The following is a 26,897-nucleotide window of genomic DNA, read 5'->3' as shown; positions in this document are numbered from 1 at the left end:
TCCTACGTCTACCCCCCCAACAGCTAGTGGGTTGTATAGTAAAGAGAGAAGGAGAGAGAGAGACCGAATCCCCACACGAGGATTGCTTCCCAGTCATCCAGTCATTCACCATTCGGACCTTGACCGGGCTGGAATAGCGACACAAAAACGGTTGTGTACACACAAGTGTCGTTCCAACATTGACCCGAAATCAATTTTATTTGCCATAGCTTTCCTTCGTGCTTGAGTTTTGACCCCCGTACATCGGAGTTCAACAGAAATGACGTGTCATGGCGGTGACTGCTGCTGAGTGGACGTGAAATGACTTCGACAGCCTTGACACACACTTTAATTGAAGAGAATTCAAACTAAGAAGACATGGAACCCAGAGATCCAGAGAGGTAAAATGAAATCAAACCCATTTTCATAAAAAATCTAAAAATCAATTCAATAATATAGATTACAACAGTTCTATATATCTGGGGATATATGGAAATCAAAGATTCGCGACGGCATAGATAGGCTACAGAGTCCGTGAGGCTGTCGTGAGGCGTGCAACACGTGCTTTGTGGCAGGCTCCAGGGGTTTCGTCTATATTATCCGCATTCGCATTTCTCAGATGCAGCCACTTTCTCTCTCATCGCTTGTGTCTTATTTCTTTTCTTTCCGTTCAGTCTGTTCAGCGTGTTCTTTTCGAGCTTTATTTTTATCGCGTCTTGTTTTGATGCCGTTGACATGTGAACGAGAGCCGAAAAAAACAAGACAAAGTGAAACCTTTTTTTTTTTTTCACTGAGACTCTCGTCGTCGCATCGTTATGGGAACACTCTGTGTAGACGTGGTTGCCGCTGGCACGGGGTCCTGGTGACATCTCCTCTTCCAAGAGTCCCTCGAGTTCAATAAATAATCGTTTGTTATGAAGGGAATTACTGTCGTGAAGGGAAAAAAAATTCCCGACTGCTATTGGTCGACTTATGGAACGTTCAAACATTGTCGGCCGAGTTCACCATGTTCACTCCCGTTTTTTAATAGAAATAGATTTTCTTTTTTAGAATTCTCTTCTGTTTTTAAAAATAAGAAAAAAGATGAAGGGATGATGAAGCAAGTTGAAAAGGAAATGAACCTGCTGGAAACGAATTCTTTGAGTTGTTCTAATAGATAAAAAAAAACGTGCGCTGTGCAGCAGCAGCAGCAGAGACGACGTGATCTTCTTCCTCGTTTCTTTTCTCTTTGCGATGTATGCGGGGTGGGTTATTTTCGGATAGTTTTTTTTTTCTTCTTTTCCTATTTCCTCGCTCCCTTTCAAAATTCCCGCCAGCAGATTGTGCTCGAGCACAACACAAAATGCTGGATATATTTATTTATTGCTCAACCCGAGGATCCATGGCTCGTCCCCTCTCTGGCCAGCGCAGCTCTCGTCTGCTGTCTGAAAACGAGGAGCAACTACTTTGGATCCCGCCCGTCTTATCGGCACTTTCGACGTGTAGTTAATGAACGATTTATGCCGGGATTTATGTGAGCCTTGTATTCCCCGCTCCGTTCTGCTAGCTGCTCTGTCTTTCTCTCTCCACCGAAAGGCATTCAAAAACAGAATGGATAATAGCCGGGATAAAATAGAAAATGCAAATACGTGACGACACTCATCTTTCACGCTGCTGCTGGGAGAAGCAAGGTGCTTATGCTACACCCCTTGTTGTCGGGACTGGAAACCCCTCTGTATAATGGCTACTCAGACTATATTCCCAGGCATTCAGCAGTTCAAAGCGACCAGCAATATGTCAGCGCCAACCCAGTGAAAGTAAAAATTCTTTCTTGTTCGCGACTTTTCCCCTCCACCACCATTCCTATCGACAAACAGCACGTTCGGATCGTAAATTGCCCCCAAACGATAAAACGAACTCGTTAAATTCCTGATTTCTTTTTTTTTTTTTTTTTTTTGTTTGGTTGTTGTCTGGTTCATTCCTTGGCAAATCACCATGACAAGAAGCAAATAACAAAAATGCGGATGAGTGGGTAAAAGGGGGGAGAGAGAACTTCAAGAGTCCGGACTGATTTAGTAATTTACAACTTTGTATATCCCCTTGAGGATCTTTGCCCTGCGTCTCATTAACATCACTTGGCCCTGCTGCACATCTTTCTTCTTTAACCGCGATGAATTCAAAAGATGTGGGCGGCAATCAGCGGAATAATCATTGGCCTGGTTTGGCTCGGTGATTCATTACATCACCTTGATTGGCTTTTGGGCTCATTATTCTAATCAAGAAAAATGTACATCTCAATGACTACGTACAGTAGCTATAACCAAAATCCCTTTTGTTATTCGCTTCCCGACAGCTTGAAATGCCGTCACAAATCTATGCAATGGAGGAGAAGAGACGAAGACGGAGAAGAGGATGAGGACTCTTGCGCTACTAGTCCAGCGGCGGAAGCGTTATTTGAAGAGAGCCGGATGTTGGCCCCGTCCACGTCGTCGTACAAATCGTCGCCTCTGATGGACAACTCGTCAGCTCCATCAACGCCCATGAAGAGTCCGACCGGAGTGTCGGAACTCAACCGGCAAATATTGGCGTTGCGGCGGGAGAGCCGGGCGTCCCGCGGAAGCACCGGCGTGATCGAGATGGTCGAAGACGCTCTGGGCGGCGCCGTCGTCACCGTCCCGCCGAGCAGCTGCTCCGGCAACGGCGGATCAGCTGGCCGGGATGCCCGCTACCGCAAATGGCAAACGCGCTTGTACAATTTCTTGGAGCGGCCCCGAGGCTCTAAAGCGATCGCTTATCACGTCGTCGTGTGAGTATCATTTTTTTCCCTCCGCCTGATTTATTTCCACCTGCCGTTTCCTTTTCCGTGTATTTTTTTTTATAGGGGGGATTTAAAAAATTATTATTATATGTACATGTATGCATATTCATAAAAGGGAGCACGCCGTTTGCGTATAGAGTCTGGCCGCCGCCGCCGGGGTTTTTTTCATGTTGCAGTTGACGATGCGCACGGGGAAACTTTGATATCGAGAGAGAAAGTGCGTGCCGGGCGATAATTGTCTTGTGCCGAGTCACGGGGTTACATCACCGCTCAGAGTTTTTGATGACTTGATCATTCTGGAAGGTGTTCGTATATGGTTCAGTTAACTCAATTCTTTGGCCTTTTTTAACTTGACTTTACTACTCGGCAGAAGCTCTATTGAAATACTGTTCGTGAAAGCTTCAGCTTCGTTTACGTGAGGGGAAAAACCTGCGCTAGAAATAATGATGGACGTTTTGGTGCAGTGCAATCAGAGAGCCTGTGCCCAGCAGGTCTACTTTTCTCCCCCTATTTCTTCTCCTTTTTCTAAAAAAACAAACAAACAAAAAAGAATTTCCCCTTTTAACAAAGTAGAACAACTCCACTTTGTCCCACATATACGTAAATAAGTCTTTTGTTTATTTGGGGGGCCTGATATATGAAATTATTCAAGTCGACAAGGCTGTCGCCTTGCGTAACATTTCATCGATCCGGGGCGCATACATTTCATACCCGCCACTTGATTTGATTGGATCGAATCAACACAAAAAAAGGGGGGGGGGAGGACGTTATGTATAAAAACACACGGGGGAGGAAGTAATTGCTGTTTGCCTTCAAGTCGATTTTGTTATGACCGACTCTGCTGTGCTTTTCGACAAGATTGATGATCCGTGCAATAATCCCTGCAGCAGTCCACCATCGTTACACGGCATGTATAACAGCAAGCAGCGAACGATGAATTTCAATGATTCATCAAATTGTTGGAGGGGAGAGAAGCTTCACCACTTGCTGCGACTTTCTGTGTGTGTTTCTTTGTCATTAACGCATTTATGTGTGTGTGTGTGGAAATACTGGGGGCTGGACAAAGGTAGACATAATACAACCGCTCGTGTTTGATCGATACAGTTTGCATGGCGGTGATCACATAAACTTTGAGAGTTGCTTTTTAAAAAAAAATTCAAAACCCCCTGGGGCTATTTTTTACCCAATAAATGCCACACCCATGCAAGAATCGATTGGTCAGAAATCTAATGGATTCGTCGGATTTGCTCTAATATTTCTATCACACCATACATTTGATCTGTTGTTAGCGGGTGTGGCTCTTTTTTATTTTATTTCCCATATTCTCACGCGCGCTGTTGTAATCCACTTTGGCAAACATTGACCCACAATCACGAGCGCTCCTCTCGTCCGGCGAGCTTTAACATACATATTGCCCGTATTTTATTATTTTTATTCTCTCCGGCTGTTTACTTTTTTTCCCATTGTTTTCCTTTGCGTTTTCTTATTTCCAAAGTCTTGGAAAACAGATGGTCAACAGATCACCACCACCGATGCGTGGGTGGGGACACACACACACATATCGCCAGATAAACTGCGCGAGCTGGCCTGACCGGTTTCTTCTCGGATGTTTGTTATCCCCGGGACAGTTTTTCTTTTGTTTTTAGTTCGATTCATCGACATGGAAATGGATGTTGAAAGCTCCGTGACGGTTGTTTGTGCACTATGCACGATCGCGTGCAAGAGTCACGACATCCTCCTCCTGTTACGTGTTGACTTGTGGGGAGGGGGGCGACATCTTCATCTGATCTGTTTTTTTCTATCAGTGCTGGACGAGGGGTCAATTTATTTTGTCTGTCCGTCTTCTTGTCGTGTTTGTTTGACAGGTTCGTGATGGTCTTTGCCTGTTTGGCTCTCAGTGTCTTTTCGACCATTGAGGAATTCCAGGAATCAGCTGACGTGGCTCTCCTCTACATGGAAGGATTGGTCGTCTTCTGGTTCACCGTCGAATTCATTTTCAGGTAATAATGAAAAGTCGCCAATTATTTTAGCTTTAACCCCTTTTGGCATTCGACCATCATCGCCATGTCGTTTCCACTCCACAAATTTGATATGTCAATTCGGTCGAACATTGTTGGATGCACATTTTGGCAAAGTTATTATATATATACGCTCTTGATTTTGATTACGACCGATTTTGATTCTTTCTGGCTGGCGCTCCGGTCAGGAAAAAGATTGGCGTACTATTTGTCATTTTATTCTTATATAACCCAACGACGTTATCTATTCCGATTTTAGGCTCTGGTCGTCCGGTTGCCGTTCGCGCTACCAGGGATTCCTCGGTCGTTTGAAGTTTTTACGGCGGCCTTTCTGCGTGATCGGTGAGTCTACGTAGTAGTACACGGGGCGCGGTACTTTTGTGCGAGCCAAAAAGGACTCGGGCGATGCCAAATTTCGCGGCAACAACACCGACGAATACATACACACACAAGAGGAATAACAGCGTCGCCGAGGTGGTCGCTGCTGCCACAACAACTTAACAGAGACGACGACGACGTTTGTGTCGGTTTGTGTGTTGCAATTGAAACGGCGCCGCCGGGGTCGTGAAAATAACGTCTTGTTTATACACACACGAGCGACGATCAAATCAAAAAGGTGGACAGAAAAAACCATGTGCTGTCGTTGCAAGGCCGGTCGGAGTCGTAACGGACCCCACTGCATCAACATCGTTCATTTCTCTTTTGGTCCATTATAGTAGTACATTACGTCATATAGCTATAATTCGTCAATGTTGTTTTGAGAGAGGGAGGCTGACAATCCGTCTTGTTTTTCTCTATTTGTCTGCCTTGGATCGGCGTTAGATGTCGTGACGATCGTTGCCAGCGTCGTCGTGATCTCGCTGGGCAGCGGCGGCCAGGTTTTCGCCACATCCGCCCTCCGCGGGCTCCGCTTCTTCCAGATTCTCCGCATGGTGCGCATGGATCGCCGCGGAGGCACCTGGAAACTCCTCGGCTCCGTCGTCTACGCCCATCGGCAGGTTTGTTTTTTTATTTGGTTTATTTTTTTATTTTTTCTGGCCGCCAATTATGACATCAAATATATTTTAATCCGATTGGCCGACCGGATGGGATCGGCAGGAGCTCTTCACCACTGTATATATCGGATTCCTGGCGCTCATCTTCTCCTCTTTCCTCATGTACCTGGCCGAGAAAGAAGCCAATCCGGAAAAGTTTAGCAATTTCGCCGACGCCCTCTGGTGGGGAGTGGTAAGTTGCTCCTTCCTTCCGGCCGAACGATTATTCTTTTCTTCCTTTTCGTTTCTTTTCTCATTTCATTTTTTGTTCTGAGAAATTTTCCAGATTACCCTGTCGACGGTGGGCTACGGCGACGCGTTCCCAATCACTTGGCAAGGCAAACTAATCGCTTCCGGATGCGCTCTGATGGGAATCTGCTTCTTTGCGCTGCCCTCCGTAAAGTTTTGGACCGCCTCTCTCTCTCTCGAATGATTCATTAATAGATCAAATGTTTTATTTCATTTCCAGGGGATTTTGGGATCTGGATTCGCTTTAAAAGTCCAGCAACAGCAGAGACAGAAACACATGATCCGTAAGAACTAAGAATCCGCTTGGAAAAAAAGAATGTTGTGACCCATCCATCAACTCTTGTCCATCTTGTTTTTAAGGGCGACGTCAACCGGCCGCCTCTTTGATCCAGTGCCTGTGGCGATGTTGCGCCGCCGACGGACTCTTCCGCTCCGTGGCCACTTGGAAGGTTCACATGCCCAGTCCCAACTCGTGAGAAATGGTTTTCCGATGAAAAGGAGAGAAAAAAACAAAAAAACAAATAAAGGTGATTCAATTCATTTCCGTTTCAGGTACAAACACAATACGTCATTCGTGATGACGCGGTTGCCGACGATCCGGCGGCCGAAAGCCCCGCCCCCGGCGCACAAAATAGCCCTGGTTTCGGCCAACCTTGCCGGTTGCGCCATCTCGGGACAGATTCCGGAAGCCAACGAATGCGGCGCTCATCCCAACATCAACGGCGGCATCGGCCGGAAGGTCGTTCACGATAGCAGCCGCAATTCTTCCGGTAGATAAAAAAAAATCTCCGTTCGATTCCCCCGTTAATTCATTGATGGGAATCATCATCTTCACTGTTTTTCTTTTCAATTGAGAGATATCTATCCCTCCTTCCCCCTTTTGTTTTGGTTGTGCCATTCCTTTGATCGTTGATTCTTTTCTCTTCGATTATCTTTGATCTCATTCATCGGCAGACGATGAAGAGGAACACCCCGTGCGCTACATCCAGCTGACTCCGCAGTACCGCATGGCGATCCGTGCCATCCGCAAAGTGAGTGGGGGGGCGATATAGAAAACATTAGAAAGAAACGTGTGTCCTATAACAAGGCCAGTTGGCAATTTTTGCATGGCTCATCACTAAAAAATTTTTCTTTTTTATTCTTTCTTTATCTTTCTTTCTCCCCCACAAAAACGTGTCTACTTACTTGGTCGTCCTTATATACTGAATGGCTGGATGAAACAAATTAGATGAAGTTCCTTGTGGCGCGACGCAAGTTCAAGGAGGCTCTCAAGCCGTACGACGTCAAAGACGTCATCGAGCAGTACTCGGCTGGTCACGTTGATCTCTTGGGGCGAGTGAAAGCATTACAAGCCAGGTATGATGTCTCTGTCTCTGTGTGCGTGTGTGTATGCTACAGCCATATACATGTATGCAGTGTGTACACTCTAATATATAGTATAGATCTAGCCCGCCCGTTATGTTGTTGTATATATATATGCCATATAGTACAACAAGAATCCATTTTGTAATGTTTGTTTGAACATGATGGCGGGTCGTCGGCAGGCTGGACCAGATCCTGGGCAAACAAGGAGGCTCCTCGTCTAAAGGCAAGGACGTTTACGACAACAAGTACTGTTTGGCCTCCCGCATCGTCAACGTTGAACGACAGGTGGCCCTTATGATCCAAACTCTTTTTTCTTTCGTGTGTGTTGTTGTTGTTTGCGGCCAGGGGCGAAATTATAAAAATAAAAAAACGAATATTTTATTATTCCAATGTTTTGGGAAAACAGGTGGGCGATATTGAGGCCAAGGTGCAAAGGATCCTCGAACTCTGCCTGGAGGACAGACAGACGAAGCGACAGGCAAACGCCAGTAATCCGGGTGATGATCCATCGCCGCCGCCAATTGTTCATCCGCTCCGACCGAATCCTCCGTCATCTTTGGGTTTGCCGGTCATCTCGTCGACGAACGCGTTAGCAACGCCACTCAAGCCGATTTTGGTAGTCGATAGAGGGCACGAGACGTCGGCCAGCAGCGCCGAAGCTCATCACCACCAACAACAACAACAACCAGGAGGAGGTGGTGGTGGTGGTGGACAAGAGGATCAACATCCGTCGCCAGTCAAAAAGCGCGTCACCTTGCAGTCCTAGTGACGGACGCCGACAACGATCCTTGAATTTCTCTTTCTTGGTCTCCACACATATCCATCCATGATCCATGTCCATCCATCCTGTTGGTGCCCTCCATCATATCTAATAAATATATAAGATCTTATTCCCCTCCTCTATAGTTTATTCTCATATCATTTTTTTGTTTTTCGATCCTTATTCTTTTTTTTATATATACTTGTGTGCTGCGCATGCTCCGGCGACCTCGTTCTTCTAGTTCCCTTTTATACTCCACCTCCTTCCTCACGAAACATGTTACACACACACACACACAGAGACGATGTGGAAATTCAATCAAACTCTTTTATCGCTGGGCTTGAGTAATCGATTTATTTCACTGCCGCGCCTGCGCCGCACAGCCGATCGATTCACTTTCTCTCCACCTACTACTACTACCCCCCCCCCCCTCCTCACACAAACAAACACACACACACATACACAGGAATAAGAAAAAGAAAAAAAGTTGGACGCTTCACGTCGTGAAGAAAAAACGGGAGAGAAAGAAAGAAAAAATAACCCGACGCCAGTCGTCGGTATAATAATAATATACTATACGCTATACTCTACTAGTAGATATATACTATAGGCTGTGTGTGTGTCTGCTATATTTTGGTTTGATTTGATTTGACTTGCTGCTATACTCCTAGAGTATAAACCAGCCAAACCATCCAACATCGAGCGCGAGACTCCCGCTTTTCTTTGGCCGATCGATAGACACGCGGGGGACGGGCGTCGTCGTCGGCGGCGGGCCCAGGTCCCGCGTCTATTTTCCCACTCAGCGATGCGCCTATGATGTAGGGACTAGGGAGGTCGTTGGCCGTCTACTCTTCGTGAGAGAGAGCCCATTTCTTGTTGTTGGATAATATTCCGGGTTGGCCCCGTGTTGAAATGGAAAGTTGAAGCCGACATGCTAAATGCCAATAGGTCATGACGAAGAAGGAAATCCGAGGATATAATATTAGAACTGGACAAGGGACTCGGACGGCCGGTATAGTATAGGTGGTGTAACACCACTTTGTCATATGTTTTTCACTGGCATCCCGCAACTGCTCATTTTTTATAGTACGTCTAAAAAGCAGAAAGAGAGAGGGTCATAACGTGGTGAGTTCCATATTGACACAAATATTACAGACACACACAACGGACGTATCTACATAGATCACACACAAAGTCAATCCGCCGTGAAGAGGTACACTTAGGAGCAGCGACCGTTTTCGCTCGCTGTTTGTTTCCTGGGGGCGCTTGCACTACATGCGCGACTGAAAGCTCTCTCTAAGATATATCTCCATCATCAGGGAAGAGAGAAAAGACGTTGAACAAATGCTCAAATATCTCTCGACCAAAATAATCAGACGAAATTTCTGGAAGGAAAAATTTTAGAACCCAAAAAGAGTAACATGTGCTGCGGTCTTTATAATACGCCGACTATAGTACACGGATAAATACACAGATATAGTCTCTGTGTATAGGCGTATATAATAATGGCAGTCTCCTTTTTCATCCCTAGCTGAGACTGTCTGTTGTGGGTTTGATGGTTGGACGTCATACAAGTGAGAAGAAGAAGAAGAAGAAGAAGAAAGTGGCAAAAGCAAGGGCGACTGCTGTATAGACGACGGGGTCTATATATCTTAGTGCTGGTGCATGTACAGCTGTGTGCTGCTGCTGCTGCTGGTCTCTTCTTGTGCTTGTGTTCAACGTGAAATCGATACTCACGTAGGATATTATCGAGCGGGAAACGACGAGCGAGGGAACCTCCCCCGTACACACTGCAATGACATCAATTGACAAACTTGGCTCCATTCTCCCTTATTCCCTTCACGACAGCAACTCCTATAGAGACTCTATACAGACCAAAAGGGCTACTATACAAATAAATATCGATCAGTTGTGTTAGTAGCCCGCTATAACCCCTTCATTTCAGCTAGTCTCTTTTTTTTGGTCCCACTGTTTTTGCTGTGTTTCAACAACAGCAGCAGCAGCAGATGGGAAAAAGTCGGAAACGACCGTACCGACGCCTCATGCTGACCGCAGTGCGTGATCTATATACTAGAGCGGCAACAGCAACGACGACAAATCAAGTCGTATATACTCGGCCAATCTTTTTAAATGATCAGAGGGACCAGCAGGGACCTATGTTTTTAGGGGGAATAAGGATAGTGGCCTACATACAAATGAAAATGGCAGATCGAACCAACTCGAATCGGTCAAAAAAACAATGGAGGACTCTGGTCGGCCGTCCGCGCATTGCGGCGACGTATAGTACAACCCGTCTCGCAGTTCGCCACACATAATAACAGCAACGGAAAAAAAAATCGAACGTCATTTATTCCCAGGAAGAAAGAAAAAAAATCGTTTCCCCCCTTGGATGTAGTACTAGCGCATATCTTCCTTTAGATGTTGGACGGAGAGGGGTGCTGCGTCCAAGGTCGGGTGGAGAAAAAATTACCCGGCAAAATCAAATCAGAAACAAATGAGATGCAAGAAAGATGGTTATATACAGCAGAGGACTCTCTGCTCTGCTCTCTCTTTCCACCCAATTTTACGTGGCATGTAATCTCATTTCTTCGACGATGAATTCGATTGCCCTAAAGCCCCCCCCTCCTTCTTCCCCATACATATACCTAAAGCCAGAAAACTAAAAAAGAAAGAAGAAAAAGGGCCGGTCCGGCTGTACAGACCCATATTGTTGCTGCGGCCCGGTTACGTGATCAGTTGAAGGATGGTCTCCATAAAAGGAACCGAGCGGCAAACATAAGACAACGGCCATTTTTCCGAGGTGGGAGGGAAATGGATGCCCGTCTCTATCATTGTCGATTCCACACTTTTCCACCCCCTTTTTCTTTTTCTTATTCTTGTATATTCCTTTTTTTTTTCTTTTTTTCTTTACTTTCTCCCGGCCCCCGTGCTGCCGCAGTGCTGTGATGCAGCAGCTGGGATGAACGCCGGCTCTCTCCCTAGTCCCGCCCGCATACATATACATATAAGTATATGCTGCTGCTGCTGCCTGGGCACACACACACTGCAAGCAAGAGAGAGACTATATGCTGCTATAGACTTAATCCGTGTGTTATTGTATAAATGTGCCATAGGCTGCTCCAACGAGTAGTATCTTTTCTTTCCTTCTTTTCAATTCCCCAGCCGTTGCTCTTTGGTTCTCTTGTTTGACTAGACTGCGTATATATATATACACCAGTTAGAAAGTAGGCAGCAGCAGCAGCAGAGTATCAACAACTGTTGATGGATGATTTTATACTACTGCTGCTGCTGCTCTGAATAGAATCCCAGAAACAAAAGAAGGCGAAGAAAAGAGGCTTATATATATACATAGCAGAAAAGTATAGCAGAGAGGAGAGGAGAAAAGAATTTCAATTTTCCCACGGACCGGAAGTTGAATATTAGATAAACTTGCGTCATCTCGTCACGATTAGAGCTAGATAATACTAGAAGGCTTGCGGGGAAAAGAAGAAAAAAAAGGGGAACATGTCAAGTCCAGTTTTTTCTTTCTTTTTTTTTTCTCTCCCCTCGGAAAAGCGAATAACGGACATGGTGGTGAGATAATAATAATAATGCAATGATGATTGGGCCGAAAGTTGAGCGCGCCAGCAGTGGTGGAGGAGAAAGATATAGGCCCTGGGCTGGCCCCCCTCCTTCTCCCGAAAAGTCGTCTGTCCGTGAAGCGGGAGAAATGAATAATGCACAAGATGCGGAATGAATGACCGTCCAATCCTCCTCCTCCTCCCCTCTTGACGACAATGACAACAACAACCCGAGAGAGAGAGAAAAGGCAAAAGAGATCATCGCCTTCCGGAACTGCTGCATTTTTCGGTTCAACAATGTTCTTCTTTTTTTCTTTTCTTTCTTTCTTTTCTTTCTTTCTTTCTTCTTTGATTCGCTTTTATCCGATTCAAGTTGTTGTGCTGTGCTCTTCTTCTTCCTCTTTTAGTTTCCCTCTGATTATTTTTCTATAAATGATCACCACCACCACAAGCAAAAGGTCATTGAAAACGAGCGAAAGCTTAGATAGATATATATAACATTTTTCGGGATAGAGAGGAAAAAGAAGAACCTCGATTTCTCTCTTAGACTGTACGTTGTTTCTTTTGGCCCACCACCACCACTATATAATCCCGCCCCTCCCTCACTCCCGACACGCACAAACACACACAACTATACAACCGATCAATAAGTGGAGTGAGTGGAGCGAGTGAGCTGCTGCTGCTGCTGCTGCTCTCCCGCACCGCGTATCTATTTTTTTTCTACCCCTCCAACTCTCCCGGCCGGTATACCGGATCTCTCGTTTCTTCCTATATAGCGGCTGCTGGTGTGTTTGTCTATGTGAACGATATCTCTCGAAAGGGGGATGACACATAGAGATACTACGGTACTATACTCGTCTACTACTACTACTACTAAACACACCACGTATTAGATATATGTATAGGAGTGCTGGCGGAGAGAGAGAGAGAAATCTATGTACCATCTTTGATTCAATAAAGTTTGGCAAACTGATGATGACGTCCTTTTGGGTACATAAACATACATATCTGCCGCCGAGACGATCTCCGCCTACGCCGGCCCCTCCCTTGTAAACTTTGCAAGCCTATATGTATGATGGTCTCTGCTCTGCCGGCTGACTCGTCATATTATACGGGTGTACATTTATATATAGGCTACATCTAATACGCAGACACTATAGGATCGTCTGGCAATCATCTAGTCGATACATCAGTATACCATATCTATATGTGCTATAGGCTATAGGCTGCTGCTGCCTAGCATCAGTCTATATAGACTCCTAACTCTAGTTTCCCCACCAATGTGTCTGAATAGGTACATATATATATAGTGATAGAAGGAAAGGCTATTTATCTTGGCACGGTCATATTTATGGGTTTGATCGTTATGATTAGATAGAGAGCGGGGGAAAAAAAGGGGGGTGATTTGGAGCGACGGCTCCTTGATTTACGGCCAATTTCTCAGTATTATTGGCGGGGTTGATTTTTGCTTGTGGCTTTGAAGGTCTCTCTGTGTATATCTGCGCGGCGAAAGGTCGGGAATTTATGAATGGATGGAAAAGTGTGAGAAGACTCCGCCACACGCCGAGCGGGAGAAAGAAAGAAGAAAAGTGGCAACCTTCCAACCATTCAAGAGGCTCCTAGCTCCTGGCTCCTGTCAACAATAAAACACGCATGAAAGAATTTTTTTTTTTTCATAATGAAAAAGGACAAATAAATAAATAAAAAAAAGGGAGTAGGTTGGAAAAACTAATCAAGAAAAGTTCTTTGATCATCAAAAAAATGTTTTTGATGTTGATTCAAATAATGAGCCATTTATTCAGCTGCAGCCACTCATCATATCTCTAATCAATGTTTTTCGTGAAATGGTTGCTGCTGTCCCCGTTGTGTTTCCCGCTCTGCGCCGGCGCATATTTCATCTCTCCCTCTCTCTAAGCTCTTCGAATTTTCTGAATTAAAAATTCACAAGAATGAAAAAATGATTGCGCCTTGGATGTTATTTCGTCATCCCCAGTTTTAAATGTTTAGCTCATTGCTGTGTGACTTATCGTTGAAATCGAAGGGGGCCAGTGTGGCGCATGTGCGCCATCCGCTCTTTTTTCCGCCATTCCAACTTGAAAGAAAATATATAACGTCGTGAAAAAACAAATGGCAAAGTAAAAAAAAAAAAAATTCGGATGGAGAACAAAACAGGCCGGCATATATAGTCGACCAGGGAATATATCTATAAGGAGCCAGCCAGCAGCAGGAGGAGAGATGTGTAGCGCTATAGAAGTTGGTGAGGGTGGTGGCGTCAGAGTGTAGAAAAAGATGAGGCGCATCGTCGTCGTCGAGTTTCGATCGTCGTCGGTAGGCTGCTGGCGTCGACCTTAAAAGAGGAGGGCATATAGCAGCAGCAGACGTCGCTGTGTAGAGCAAACTCTCTCGTTGCCCGTCTATGTGGAAAAATAAGGGATTGTATGTGGACTTGGTGGGTGGTGGGCGGAGTTTAGGGAGCTCCTCTTTGGCTGTCTGTGCTGTGCTGTGTCCTGGCGTCGCTATAGGAAGGAGTGAGAGCGGCCATGTTGGTTTCTCTTCTCTCAGTTGTCGGTACACGGAGACGTCATTAACGAGCGAGTGATGGTGGTGGCGGTGGTGGTGGTCGTCCTCCTCCTCCTCAGGTGCGCCTCCAGACAGTGAGTGAGAGACACTCTCGCAGTGTGTGTGTGTGTATGTGTACATGTGGACGACGACGACGACGACCGTGAGTGTATGTGTGTGTGTGGGAAAGTAGAAAAGAAGTTAGACAAACAAAAGAGGACACAACAAGAGAGAAAATTGACACACACACGACATTGCACACGTACCAGAGTTCGAAACGAGTTGGCCAAAAATTGACAGTGAAAACGACAGGGCCTACCTTGGACCCCCCTGGACAAAAATAAACTCGAACCGCCATTTCACCATCTTTCTTTTTTCTTTTTTCACCCCGAACCGGAGAGAATCGATTGTCCGACACAAAAGTCCAGAGTCCATCGTCTATCCTCATCGTGTAAAGTTCAGCTCTCAGTTTGGTTGTTGTTTGGCTTGGATTTCGCAAGTGTGTCTATTCCATACGGTGTTGTGTGCTGTGTTGTGTGTTGTGTGTCACCAACGAGGGGAAAAAAAAACCCTGGGGCAGTTCGCCATTTTGTCCGTTGGGGGGGTTATATATGATATCTGGGTCTGCAGCCATTACCACTCGTACCACCACCACGACCACGCGATGATTCTCGGATGAATAATTTTTGTCGTCGTCTGCAAGTGTGTGTGTGCTCAAGTGATTATAAGCATTGGTGCTGTCGTGTGTGTGTTTTTCATCGAGTATATATCTATAGCCAAACCGGTGGTTGGTGTGTGTGGTGGTTGTGTGCTGGCCCTGGTGCAATCCCTGTGATGCAGCATCGTCAATCCCATTGCTCATCTCGCAGACAAAAGACCGGCCTCGATTCAACTTCGGGGCTTTCATGGCTGCCTTGGGTGGAAGCTCGTTGTTGAGTGCTGGTGGTGCTTCTTCTTCTTCTTCTTCGGTGGCCGTCCACCATCACCCATCGACTGCTGCCACTAGTCCCGCATCTGCTATTAGCGCATCGTCGGGAGTGTCCCAGGGAGTCTTGTCATCGTCACCTGCTGCCGCCACCGCCGCTCCCAGTCGAGCCCAAGTGGTGGCTTCGCCCATGCCCGATCTCTCCCACTTGACCGAGGACGAACGCAGGATTATCGAGTCGGTGCTCATGCGACAACGACGAGAAGAGGAACAAGAAACCGAAATTGTCAGGTTAGTCTAGTCGTACCGTCTGTTGTTGTTTTGTTTTTTTTAAGTTTAAAAGAGTTACGACAGTTGGCCTAGCAACCAAACAAGGTTGTTGTTGTTGTTGACCAGACATCATTCATGTTGTGAACGACTGTCTGTAATATTCGTATCATCTCTTGAGTTATAGAGTTGATTCTTCTTTTTGATTGGTTGTATTCAATTACCAGTTGAAAGAGAAGAAGAAGAAGAACGAACAAGTCGTTGTGTGTGGGAACTGGCGGTTTTCATTGCCGGTCTGTTGACGACGGCGGCACAGCAGAAAAAAGTAGACGAGGGGGGGGGGGGGACATTTTTGTGCCATCTTTCAACTGCCGACGTCACGTGCAATCCCTTCTTTGATTTGTCTACGTGTGTGTGTAGGAAGAACTGCGTGAAGAGCTGTGCACGAAAACGTACACGGTCTCCCCCCCTCCCCTCTCTCGGTGGATCAATAAGAAACTCCATGTCCGTTACACAAGGCCGGAGCACTTGGACTCCGCCCCTTTTCCACATACATAGCAGAGCCACCTCCTCCTTGCCTTGGCTCCTATACCGTCGTGAGGATTTTTATTTTATTTTATTTTTTCCCTTGAATGTGTGTGTGATCCATGTGCCCACTACCTCCATCCAACGACGCCGAGCCGGACTACTTTTGCTCTCTCTCCCGTCTGCTTATAGTAACTTGTTTTTCCCCCCTTTAATGATAAATACGTTAGAGAGGGCTCGTCAACATTTCAAGACGATTGTTTCTTAATCGTTTCACGAAAGGAAAACGCCTCATTTGAACGTTCCTGCTGCAATATGTATACCAGGACCGCTGGGCACACACGAAATCTATTCAGCTATCCCTCTCGGATGTGCGGCCTTTATTATTTATGACGTCCTGAGAGTTCCCGTGATATTGTTGGATGCAACGCTCGGACTCCACATCCCCGACTCTCTACACGCAATAGAGATATCTAGCTAAAGCATCTAGCGGCTAGCAGAGGGAATAACTGCTCAACTCCGGGGTTCGGACGCTATATACATGTGAACATGTTGAACGTGCACACTCCTCTGGTGCCCGATGCTGTCAGATCGTCGGGAGTGTGTAGGCGGCGGTTATTGGAAACAAACACACAAAAGGGACGACGACGGGGGGAGAGAAGAAAAAAAAAAAGATGAGCAGAAGCCTGTGGTTGGGAGCGTGGGAGTTTTTGATCAAGTCGATTGACCTTTCGACATTTCCGTTCGGTTCTTCCCACCCGACGCCCCTTTTCTCTACCATACTAAATCCCCCCACCCCTTCCTTCGCTGCTGACGAACGAAGACCCATCCATCCTCCCACTCCCGAAACTCGTCTGCCTCCCGCGTTTGTCCTTGTTTCGCTATTGAATAACACACACACACAGTGGCAGACAGAGTCAAAACGGAACGGGGGGCGGGAGTGTACCCTGCAGTCGCCCAGCTCTTCCGGCGAGAGAGATCGAAGAAAGGGGATGGGATTGAAGAGATAACATGTTGCAGGCCAGCAACTGGCCTAGCTTTCAAATAGCAATTGCCTTTTCTCCAAGTTTATTTCGGTTTTGTAATATATATGCGCCACAGTGGTGATGATTGGATCACATCACAGTTTGAAATGGGAATAATATTTAAAAAAAAAAAGAGTTGGGCTGATTTGGCTAGCAGCTGTCTGTCTTGGATGTGTTTGATATTGGACTTTGTGTGTCGTCCGCTGTATTGCATATAGATAGATATATTCAGAGCAGAGCCAAGGGCCGAAGGCAGTCATCCATCGATCCGTCACTCTGAGAGAAGGAGGAGGTGGGTGGTTGGAGAGTGGGTTGTGTGTGGGGTGGGTGGAAAGATTACCAGAGCGGTCCGTGTAACTCCGAGTGTAACGAACCTAACGATGTTTCAGGTCGGAAGCTAGATGGATCTACTACCGTGCCCGACTTCCTCCTCCTAGCTCCTTTTTTTTTCAGAGTCCGCATCAGAGTTTTTGATGGTCTTCTTACCCATTCGTCCGACCGTATTGTGTCATCCAGCAGTTTACTCTGCCCAGTAGCGCATGGCTATTGTGTGTGTGTAGCTAGCTCTACATCCATTATTCGGCTGGTTGTTTGTCTAGAACTAAGAAAAAACTTACTACCCCAACAACAACAACAACCCAAAAAGAAAACGTATTGGATTTTTGTTTTCCTTTTTATTTTGGGTTTGCAATCAATTCAGGCGACAAGCGGACGAAGTGTTGCTCCTGGAAACGGCCATCCGACAAAGAAGTGAACAACAGCGGAAGGCTGGCGCCGAATTAGACGCCACCTGCCAGCTTTGCCTCAAGACCAAGTTCGCCGACGGATTGGGACACGCCTGCCACTACTGCAACGTCCGTTGCTGCGCCCGCTGCGGAGGCAAAGTCGCTCTCCGATCCTCAAAGGTACCCTAATATTTATCCGCCTGCTTATTGCTCGCCTATTTATCTACTTTTCTCTCTCTCTCTTTGGGCCTTTTATATATTTTTGCACCCGCATCTACTCTATTTAATCGTTGGTTGGCTCATGGCTGCTTCACCTGTGCATCCGCTGTCCTTATTGCTCAATCTCTCTCCCGCGTTCGGCTCTGTGTGGTTTGACAAGTGTTATGCTGATTCCACGTGTCACTTCCATCACATCTCAACTTATTGGTGTGTTCCACTCGAGTGACAAACAAAAAAAAAGAAAAATGGCCGAATTGGCTCCTACTTCTTCTTTTTTTTATTTGTCATTCGTGACGTTCACTCTCTTTATGTATTCAAAATCTTGTTCAATTCGGTCGATTTTCTTGACTTTAAAGCCACCAGCAAGTCCTTTTCTCTCTTTCTCTCTATTGCCTCTTTTCATTCGTCGCTGACAAATTGAATTTGCATTGCATCTCTTGTTCGACGTCTTCTTCTTCTTCTGCTTCTCTTATTTGATATCATCATTTTGTTTGATTTGATTCATAGAGAAACGGATTGCATGTCTTCTACTTCTTCTTCTTCTGATCCTTCTGCTTCTTCTTCTTCTTCTTCTTTCCTTGGGTTTTCTCTCTCGGTTCTTTTGGTCGTTCCAAGTGCTCCGTGTGTCGAGCGCTCAAGTTCTACTTCTGTCCGAGTGACGTCATTGTCTGTCATCATCAAACCTTGTGACTATGATGTTATAACCAATGACAAAATAAAAACCATTCACGTGTTATTAAGACGTTTGCCCACACATATTTGATCATCTTCTTCTTCTTCTTTTCTACCCCCCTCGGCGTCCTGCTTTGCCGTCCGTCCGGAACAACAATCGACTCGTCCAGGTGATATGGGTGTGCATCTTGTGCCGGAAGAAACAGGAACTAGTTGTTAAAACGGGTAAATGGATACTACCTAGCATCCCGGGACCGATGCAATCTCAGCAGCAGCAGCAACAACACCAACAACAGCAACAATCTGGTTTCGGTAGTGGTGTCGGTGGTGGACTGTTGATCAACGATAAACGGCCGCGACTGGAACGGGCCGTCAGTTACGACAGGGAAAGCAGTAGCGTTGGTGTCAGTGCCGGTTTCGGACATCACCACCATCGGACTTCTTCCACGTCCTCCGTCGATCCATCCGGAATCATACGGAGTGGCTCTAGTCTGGCCGGAGGACAGCCGGCTGGCTACCCAAACACTCAGCCACAACAACAGAATCAACAACACCAGCAGCTGCCCAACAGAGGTCAACTCCAACGTTCCGGAAGTTTACAGAGTCATGGAACGAGTTCTTGGAGGAACAACAGCGTTCCACACCAAATGTCCTCCGATCTCATCGACAACTCTCCCGCTAGAGGTACGTATCTACGATGGAAGACAATATGTTCATCCTCCTCCTCCTCCTTTTGGAACCGTCATCTTTTTTTCCTCTCTCTCTAGTGGTGGGGGGGGGGGAGGAGGAGGACGATGTGTGTTTAATTGATGATATCAGCAGAGCTAGAAAGCAGCTGATGGGGACCCTTTTAGTATTCTATACTATATAATACAGCCATTGTAGTCTGGTAAGGCATCAGGAGCAGTAGCAATAGCTAGTAGTCATCGTTGTAGTAGTAGTAGTAGTAGTTGAGGCCCATAAAAAAGAGGTCGGCGAAAAGGGCTAGCTCGCCATTTGTTGGCAAGAGTTTCAAAAAACTTTTTGGCGCGCTCATATAAGGAGCAGAGAAGAGAGAAAAACAGCTCAGCTCAGCTCCAGTCTTATTCGCGGCTCCTTGAGTCTTTCCGTTCCACATCGATCCATTTCTTCTTCCCCCCCTCCCCCATCCTTATGTATAGTACATATACATATTTCTTGCAGCCTCAGAGTCTCTCTTCTGTCCTTGTCTCTGCGTTGCTCCGACGACCAAGAGAGAGTCCGTCCGATTGGATTAAAAACAGTCTCTTTATATGATGATGGTTCATATATATAGTATACTTTGTCGTCGTCATCGCAGTAGTCAAGTGGGTGAGCAGACAACGACATGGACTAAGAGGAGTGAGGTTGAAAACAAAAGAAGCGGGATAAAAATCGTTCAGGTTTTGTCACCGGGCAAAAAAAAAAAGAAAGAAAAAAGCCGAGCTAGAAAAGAAAGAAGCGAGTGGTTTTTTCTCTTCTATATACGTCGGTCGAGAATAATAACCCCGGCAGTTTGCCCGATGTATAAATCAAGCGATACGAAGGAGGAGAGAGAGAGAGAGAGAGGTGGGTTTTAGGTTTCGGGTTTGCTGCTGCTGCTGCTGCTGGTTGGGGTGGTGCTGCGTTGAGCTGAACGGCTTTTATGTATTGATCCTGTATAATACGGCGTCTCTAAGGCAAAAGAGTCGAGGCTACACGGACGGGCTACACAGCGGAACTACACACAAGCTGTGTGTGTGTAGTATTATTATACCTGTGTGTGTGTGTATCTATATTACATGGCCCGGGTTTCGTTGATAGCATTTATTAAAAAACAAAAAAGGTAACTCGCATGTCGGGGTCTGCGCCGCATGATTGGGGTCTTCCATCCAAGTCTAATCTTATCTTGGTCAGAAAAGAATTGAATTTGCAAAGTCTGTCGAGAGAAGAGAGAGAGAGTCGAAAGTAATAAGGAGTGTGTGCTCGTCCTGTCAACTGCCAACGTGACGACAGCAACTGCTGAAGGGGAAAGCGAAATCGGATGTGTCAAGATGGAGTAACGTTGATCCGCATAGACGACTGGATTTTTCAAACGTGTTGGATACATATCAGTCTTGCCCTTATGTCCTGGAAAAAGAAGAAGAAGGGAAAACAAGTCGGGAGAAAAAAAGAAACCCGACTATAGCAGCAGCAGCAGGAGCAGCAGAGAAAAATGGGATTGGCCCGAAACGACGACGCCGTGTAGCTCAGCCTTGAAACCTAACCTAACCGACACACACACACACACAAGTAAGGATATTGATTGGCGTATCGATCAGTTTTGCCTCTGGGCTGCCAGGAGTGTGTGTGTGTGTGTGTGTGTATACGCGTTACTAGGCAGCTAGCTAGAGCTGCACGAACGAACCAACCCTGTTTCCTTTTTTCTCTCTCCTTTTATACCTTGTTCTTCTTCTTCTCTTTGGGTCGCTCGTCGTTGTCGTCAGCTCTTCGGTCCGGTCGTCCGGTCCACCGGTCGGGGTGGTACATAGTGGGGAGGGAGGGGGGGGGATAGGCATTTCTTTTGAGGCCTCCATATCCACTTATTGTATGTAACGTATATAGCCTACGTGTGTGTGTGTATGTACGTTGATAGAGAGAAAGAGAGTCTCTTTTCAGTCGGCTGGCTGGCTCGACAAAAGAAGATGGTTCGTGTTGAACCAAAAGAGCCAGAGAATGGAGCAGAAACAAGTTGCGCCGAGAGACGATTGCGTCATCTCATATGTGTGTACTAGTAGTAGTCTATACACTGCTCGGCTGTGTTGTAGCCATAGGGTATAGTCTTTTCTTCTGTCTTTTCTTCTTCTTCTTCTTTTTGCTGAGTCTCTTTTCAACCTGGGAGGGGGAGGGGGTGGGAGGAGGGGGTGGAGGTGATTGTGTGTTCTGATCTCTTTATTTGCTCACTCTCGTTCCTCGTCTCACAGCAGCAGCTCCCTTTCATCATCTTATTCTTCGTTCCTCCGATAGAGACAGAAAAAAAAGAGGTCCACTGTACATGTATATAGTATGTGCTCGATAATACTCGACTGCTGGACCGCTATACTGTGGGCTTGCGGCAATATCGCTCAAGTCGGTCGGCCGGAAATTCTTTTCATCATTCGAGAAAAAAACCCGTTTCGAATGATTTCCAGTTGGCGGTTTTTTCCGAAATTTCTCAGCTGTACTTTATTTCTTTTGTTTCATTACCGGCAAACGTTTGATCGACACTGCTGTGCCGTGATCAAACGTGATTTTTACACCGACACGAGATGACACGATGATTTTTCTTTTTTATCCGAAATTTCTAGGAGGCGGTGGACCGGTCGGCGGAGTAGCGGAATACGGGCCGTCGGTGTCACAACAGCAGCAGCAAGCGATTTATCCTTCTTCCGGAAGAGGAAGCAGCGTCCCTCTGACGGCCGGTATGGGCAGCAGTTCCGGCCAACAGCAGCAGCACCAGTTCCGACGCGGTGCCAGCAGTAGCTCCTGGTCGGACTACCGCGGCGACAACTTTGACAAACTCAATCCGCAGCAACAGCAGTTTCTACAGCAACAGCAGTTGAATTCAGTTCATCCGCGCAGCACGAACAACCCGGGATTAGTGAAAGTGCGCAGCAGTAGCTACGATCACGGTGACTACTACCAGGACGACTACAATCGCGGACAAGGCGGCGGCCAGAGGCTGAGTGGAGGTGTCTCGTCCGCCGAACGAAGCCTTCCAGTCGTTCATCCGCAACAACATTTGCGTCAGCAGCAGCAGCAGCGGCAACAACATCCAGCGCACCACCACCACCACCATCATCACCATCACCGACAGCACCAATCGTCTTCCGAGGAGGAGCTCCGCTCCACATCCGAGTGCACCAGTTGTGAGGATGTCGAAGTGGAGAGCGAATCCGTCAGCGAAAAAGGTAAGCCAACCGTGTTTTTATTTTGTGGGGGGCGTGTCATCAAGTTCGCGATTATTTTTGTAACCGAAAACAATCTCTGAACTTTCTCAACAACAAACAAATTAGCGCTGTATAAATGTGTGTGCATTTAGGAACCAGATTTCATCAATCGAATAGTTAGGAAATGACTTCCGTTTTTTTTTTAAATGTTAAAACAAACAAATTTTATGCAAATGGCCCATTTGAATTGTAAGAGAATATCAAATGAGTTCAAACCATCAAAAGGGACAGAAAAATTATCAATAAAACAAACCCCAACGTGCCCCCTATACTACCTAACTGTCTAGGTGAATTGGATACGGTCAACGATCGTTCGTGGCCAGCCAATCAGGCCGGCGGTCGCCACCACGGCGGCGGCGGTGGCGGCAAATTCAAACAAGCGGTGAGCCATTAAAAAACAATAAACCCCATACCACCCCCACAAGCCATCATTATTTTTCACTCGTGTCCGTTTATTTATTTTGTTTGCGTCCTTTTCGTTTCGTTTCGTTTTTTCTTTCATTTTGACAAATTTTCATTTCGGGTTTCGGTTCGTTTCGTTTTTCCTCCCGCCGGTCATTTTTCTTTTTAAATTCAATATCCGTCCCACCCTCCAATTTTGGAAAAATCCCCATCACACAAGAAATGTGAAAACCACACCCAGATGATTTCGACAATAATCTCCCGTCCGACCAAAATATCTTAAATGATAAACACACACAAAAACATATTTAGAATTCTGCCCCCTCCACTTTTTCACGTTTTTTTGGATCTCTTTTTTTTATATCTTACTCGTTTCATTTTTTCTCAATTTTTTTCTCTTTTTTCTCGCTATTTTTTGCTCGTTGTCTATGTATACGAACGTTGTCTGCGTGTGTGTGTGTTTTTTCTCTCTTTTTTAATACTCTCTCTCTCTCTCTAACTCTCTAACTCTCTCTACGATTGCGCGCGCGCTGAGGGCTGGCACACAACATCTATATATCACTGTGTTTTTGGCTGACTGCCTTTTTGTGTGTGTGTGTCTGTCGCTATATCATATTATCTTTTCTTTCTTTCTCTCTCTCTCTCTCGTCGTGTGGTGTGTGTGTGTGTGTGTGTGTGCGCGAGTTTTGCTTTTGGATTTTTCCTCATCGCCAACCGAACGAGACTCTCTCGCTCTCCAATCACACGCAACAACAACAACAACACTTGCATTTATTCTATTTTTTTTTCGTCGGTATATTATTTCTAGGCAAGAAAGAAAAAAGGGAAAGAAGTTGTTGTTGTTGTTGTTGTTGTGTGATTTCCCCCCCCCCCCCCCACCCCATTCCCTCCATCGGCGCGGCCCTATTGGATGTTGTGTAGTTTCTTCTTCTTCTTCTTCTTGGCCCCAATCTTTCACACGAGATCTGTGGGGGCCACACACACTCGGTGAGAGGAGAGCAATCGCTTTCAGGAGAAAAGAAACTCGTGGAAGAGATCGATATAGAGATGGAGCCACTATAGGAGGGGGGCTCATCCTTCCTTCTTCTTCTTCACCAAAAGGAGAGGGAAGAAGAAGAAGAAAGAAAGGAGGGAAGAAGAAGAAGTAGGAGGGTTTTGAGATGACAGGCGAGCTAGCGACTCTTTGATGACAGTCAGGGAGTCATAGTCAGTAGTGGAGTGACTGTGGAGCAACGCACAGCCGAAAGGATGTCGATGAGGTATCATGGTGGTGGTGCTGCGCACGTTATTAGGATCTTGCAGCAGCAGCACCAGCAGGAGCCGCCCAATCGTTTGGCCTCCTCCTCATCGTCGCACTGAAATTCTTCTTCTTCTTTGGCGGTCGACCGCATCGTCGTCTAGGCGAATTTCATTTCGTCTGGATTACCTTCCGTTTCTTCCGGTTTTTTGTTTTTTTTTTGTTTTTGGATTTGGTTTTTTCGTTTTTTCTTTGCGTTTCCGTTTTGGTGCAGCACCGCCGTTTCGGCCAAGTTGAGACGAAAAGAAGTTGTTTTTTGGTCAGTGGTCGGAAATCAAGATGGCGGTGCGGCCATGTGGTCAGTGAAAAAGGGCCAAAGTGGCGAATCGAATCCAATTGGTGGCCGTGTGATGTAGTTTTGTCAAAAAATTGTTATGATCTAAGCCGTGTCTAGTGTCCGAATACGATCCCACAAAACCATACGGTAGGCCTTACGTGTTCCACTTAGAGAGGCCCCTGAGGCCGCGGCCGTTGGGCAGCGTCGGCGGAACGATGATCAGCCGGAGTAGCAGCAGCAGCGGAGCGCCGGAAGCAGACGGAAGAGGAGGCTACACAACCAGAAGTGGTGGCAGGGACCAATACGGCGCCTACCGAGGAGGATCGGGCGGAGGAAGTGTTGGCCGACTGCACGTAGGCGTAGGCGTAGGAGGAGGAGGAAGAACATCAGTCGACACGGCGTCGTCGGCCATGGCGTCTGCCGAGTGCTCGGCTCAGCGGAGGAGTTTCTTCCAGCAAAGAGGACAAGAGAGACGCCTACCGGACGCCCCTTCCGACGGCGTCATCCGTAGTGCCTCGCTGCAACATCAGCCGTCGTTGTCCATATCATCGTCTTCTTCGATGATGGCCGTGTCGGCCGGACCGACGGCCTTGTCGTCGTCGACGTCGGCCATCCACGGGACCAACCACATCCATCACCACCACAATCAACGCCAGCACAGTCTCAACCGGAGTCTGAGCAACAGCAGCGGCGTCGCTCGCATCAGCTCATCGGCCAGCATCCCCACCTCGGCTTCCAAATCGACCATCGCCGGCGGCAACAACAATAACAACAACAACAGACAACTCAAGAAAACGGTTCGCTTCGACGCCGACGAAGATGGGCCGGCCACCACCACCACCGCCGCCGCCGTCACGACGACGACAACGACGACGACCATTTCCAGTTCTTCTTCGAATCTTCCGTCCAGGAATCTCAAAGCCAATGGGCTCCTGAGATCCGAATCCTCGCTGCTGGCCAGCAGCACAGTCGCCGACGCCAGCTGGAAAGGCGACAACAAAACCTGGGATTGGCTCATGAAAGGTCACGGCGACGGGGGTGACAATTATCGGCATCACCACCACCAAGACTCGAGAGAATCCGCCGGTAGGGATTCTGGCGTCGAGACGCTCACGTCCGGCGAAGACGTCGTCGTCGTCGTCCCTCGCAGCAAACACCATTCAGCCTCGTACGATCACCATCACCACCACCACCAACAACAACAACAACAACACAGACCCAAGGTAAAACAACAAAACGCTCCCGAGTCCATCGGCGAAAAAAAAATTTTTTGCGCCGCGACGCCACCCCCTCCTCCATTTGGATCCTTTCCTCTCATGTGATATGATGAAATGGAAACTCGGCTTTTATCCTCCTCCTCCCCCCGTCACACGCACTATTTAACACTCCCCACTTCTTCCGCAGTAGTTTCATTTTTGATGATGTTAAAAACCAACGCATAACATAAATCAGTGCGGCCATTTTCAAAAAGAAAAGAGACAAAAAAAAATTCAGTGATGACCACGCAGACGGGGCGCCATTGCGGAGCCTTCACACTAATTAGATGCCTGCGTAATAACTTGAAAAAAGCCAAAAAAAAAAAAGCCACCCCTCGTCCTATTGCGTCAATCCCGCTTGACTGTATGTATATATCTATACCGTACAGTGTAGTAGAGCATATCTAAGTAAGTACTGCGCTACTCAAGTATACTCGGTGTGTGCTGTCGTCGTCGCTATACAGTATTTTTCTTTTTCATCAAAAATACTTCACCAGCAGCCATCGTCTTCCCCTCCCACTCCTTTTTTTTTTTTACTTTTGGTCTGTGTTGTATATACAAAAGCCTTTACGTAGTGTATATATTGTAGTGTTGTTGAGAGTAGTGTAGCTGTCGAGTAGTAGTAGTAGTAGTAGTAGTAGTAGTAGTTGACTGGCCACTTTTGAGTCATTGAATGCTTTATTGCAATGTCTCGGACCGAATCATTTCCAACTTGATTTCCAATAGCTCACACTCGAATGGAGGACGTGTGACAAGTTTCTCCTACTCATCTTTTTTGTCGGGGGTCTGGATGTCCAGATCAGTGTCCATCCCGATGATGGATGATCACGTGGCGATAGGCTATAGTGTGGGTTCACACATCTATATCGAACGGCCTATACATTTTGATTCGATCTCTCTCTATCTCTACATTGTATATATAGATAGTGAGATATACTATAGACTTGGAAACAACTTGCAGGACTGCCGTTTTGGTTTGGTTGGGAGCTTAGTCTAACTGTAACCCTGGTCGTGTAGTCGCTCCCGGATGAGATTTTTTCTT

At 46.6% G+C, this 26,897-nt stretch overlaps 2 protein-coding genes across 6 annotated transcripts in view; both read left to right on the top strand.

The window, feature by feature from the left end:
- Positions 1-86: 86 nt before the first annotated feature.
- Positions 87-8,551, top strand: LOC124338172 (potassium voltage-gated channel subfamily KQT member 5-like). The gene is made up of 14 exons (XM_046792245.1): positions 87-380; positions 2,312-2,764; positions 4,642-4,776; positions 5,054-5,136; positions 5,617-5,792; positions 5,893-6,021; positions 6,115-6,225; positions 6,298-6,361; positions 6,438-6,549; positions 6,630-6,847; positions 7,032-7,108; positions 7,306-7,433; positions 7,622-7,727; positions 7,849-8,551. Exons 1-14 carry the CDS (start codon positions 358-360, stop codon positions 8,206-8,208), a joined length of 2,175 nt encoding a protein of 724 aa, XP_046648201.1. The 5' UTR covers positions 87-357; the 3' UTR covers positions 8,209-8,551.
- Positions 8,552-14,255: 5,704 nt separating this feature from the next.
- Positions 14,256-26,897, top strand: part of LOC124338055 (regulating synaptic membrane exocytosis protein 2-like) — a 28,748-nt gene continuing 16,106 nt past the window's right edge. The window contains exons 1-5 of one of the 5 annotated variants that reach the window (XM_046792098.1): positions 14,256-15,537; positions 17,764-17,968; positions 18,850-19,363; positions 21,982-22,584; positions 24,771-25,822. In XM_046792098.1, coding sequence (XP_046648054.1) covers positions 15,227-15,537; positions 17,764-17,968; positions 18,850-19,363; positions 21,982-22,584; positions 24,771-25,822 — 2,685 coding nt within the window. In that variant the 5' untranslated portion in view covers positions 14,256-15,226. Of the gene's footprint in view, positions 15,538-17,763; positions 17,969-18,514; positions 19,364-21,981; positions 22,585-22,910; positions 23,006-24,770; positions 25,823-26,897 lie in introns of those variants that run through there. The other 4 variants (XM_046792097.1, XM_046792096.1, XM_046792100.1 and 1 more) reach the window with 4 other exon arrangements.

This window comes from Daphnia pulicaria, chromosome 4, assembly GCF_021234035.1.
Source record: "Daphnia pulicaria isolate SC F1-1A chromosome 4, SC_F0-13Bv2, whole genome shotgun sequence".
NCBI classification, from domain to species: Eukaryota; Metazoa; Arthropoda; class Branchiopoda; order Diplostraca; family Daphniidae; genus Daphnia; species Daphnia pulicaria.
The sequence above is the reverse complement of the archived record's forward strand: the minus strand, read 5'-3'. Positions and strand labels throughout refer to the sequence as shown.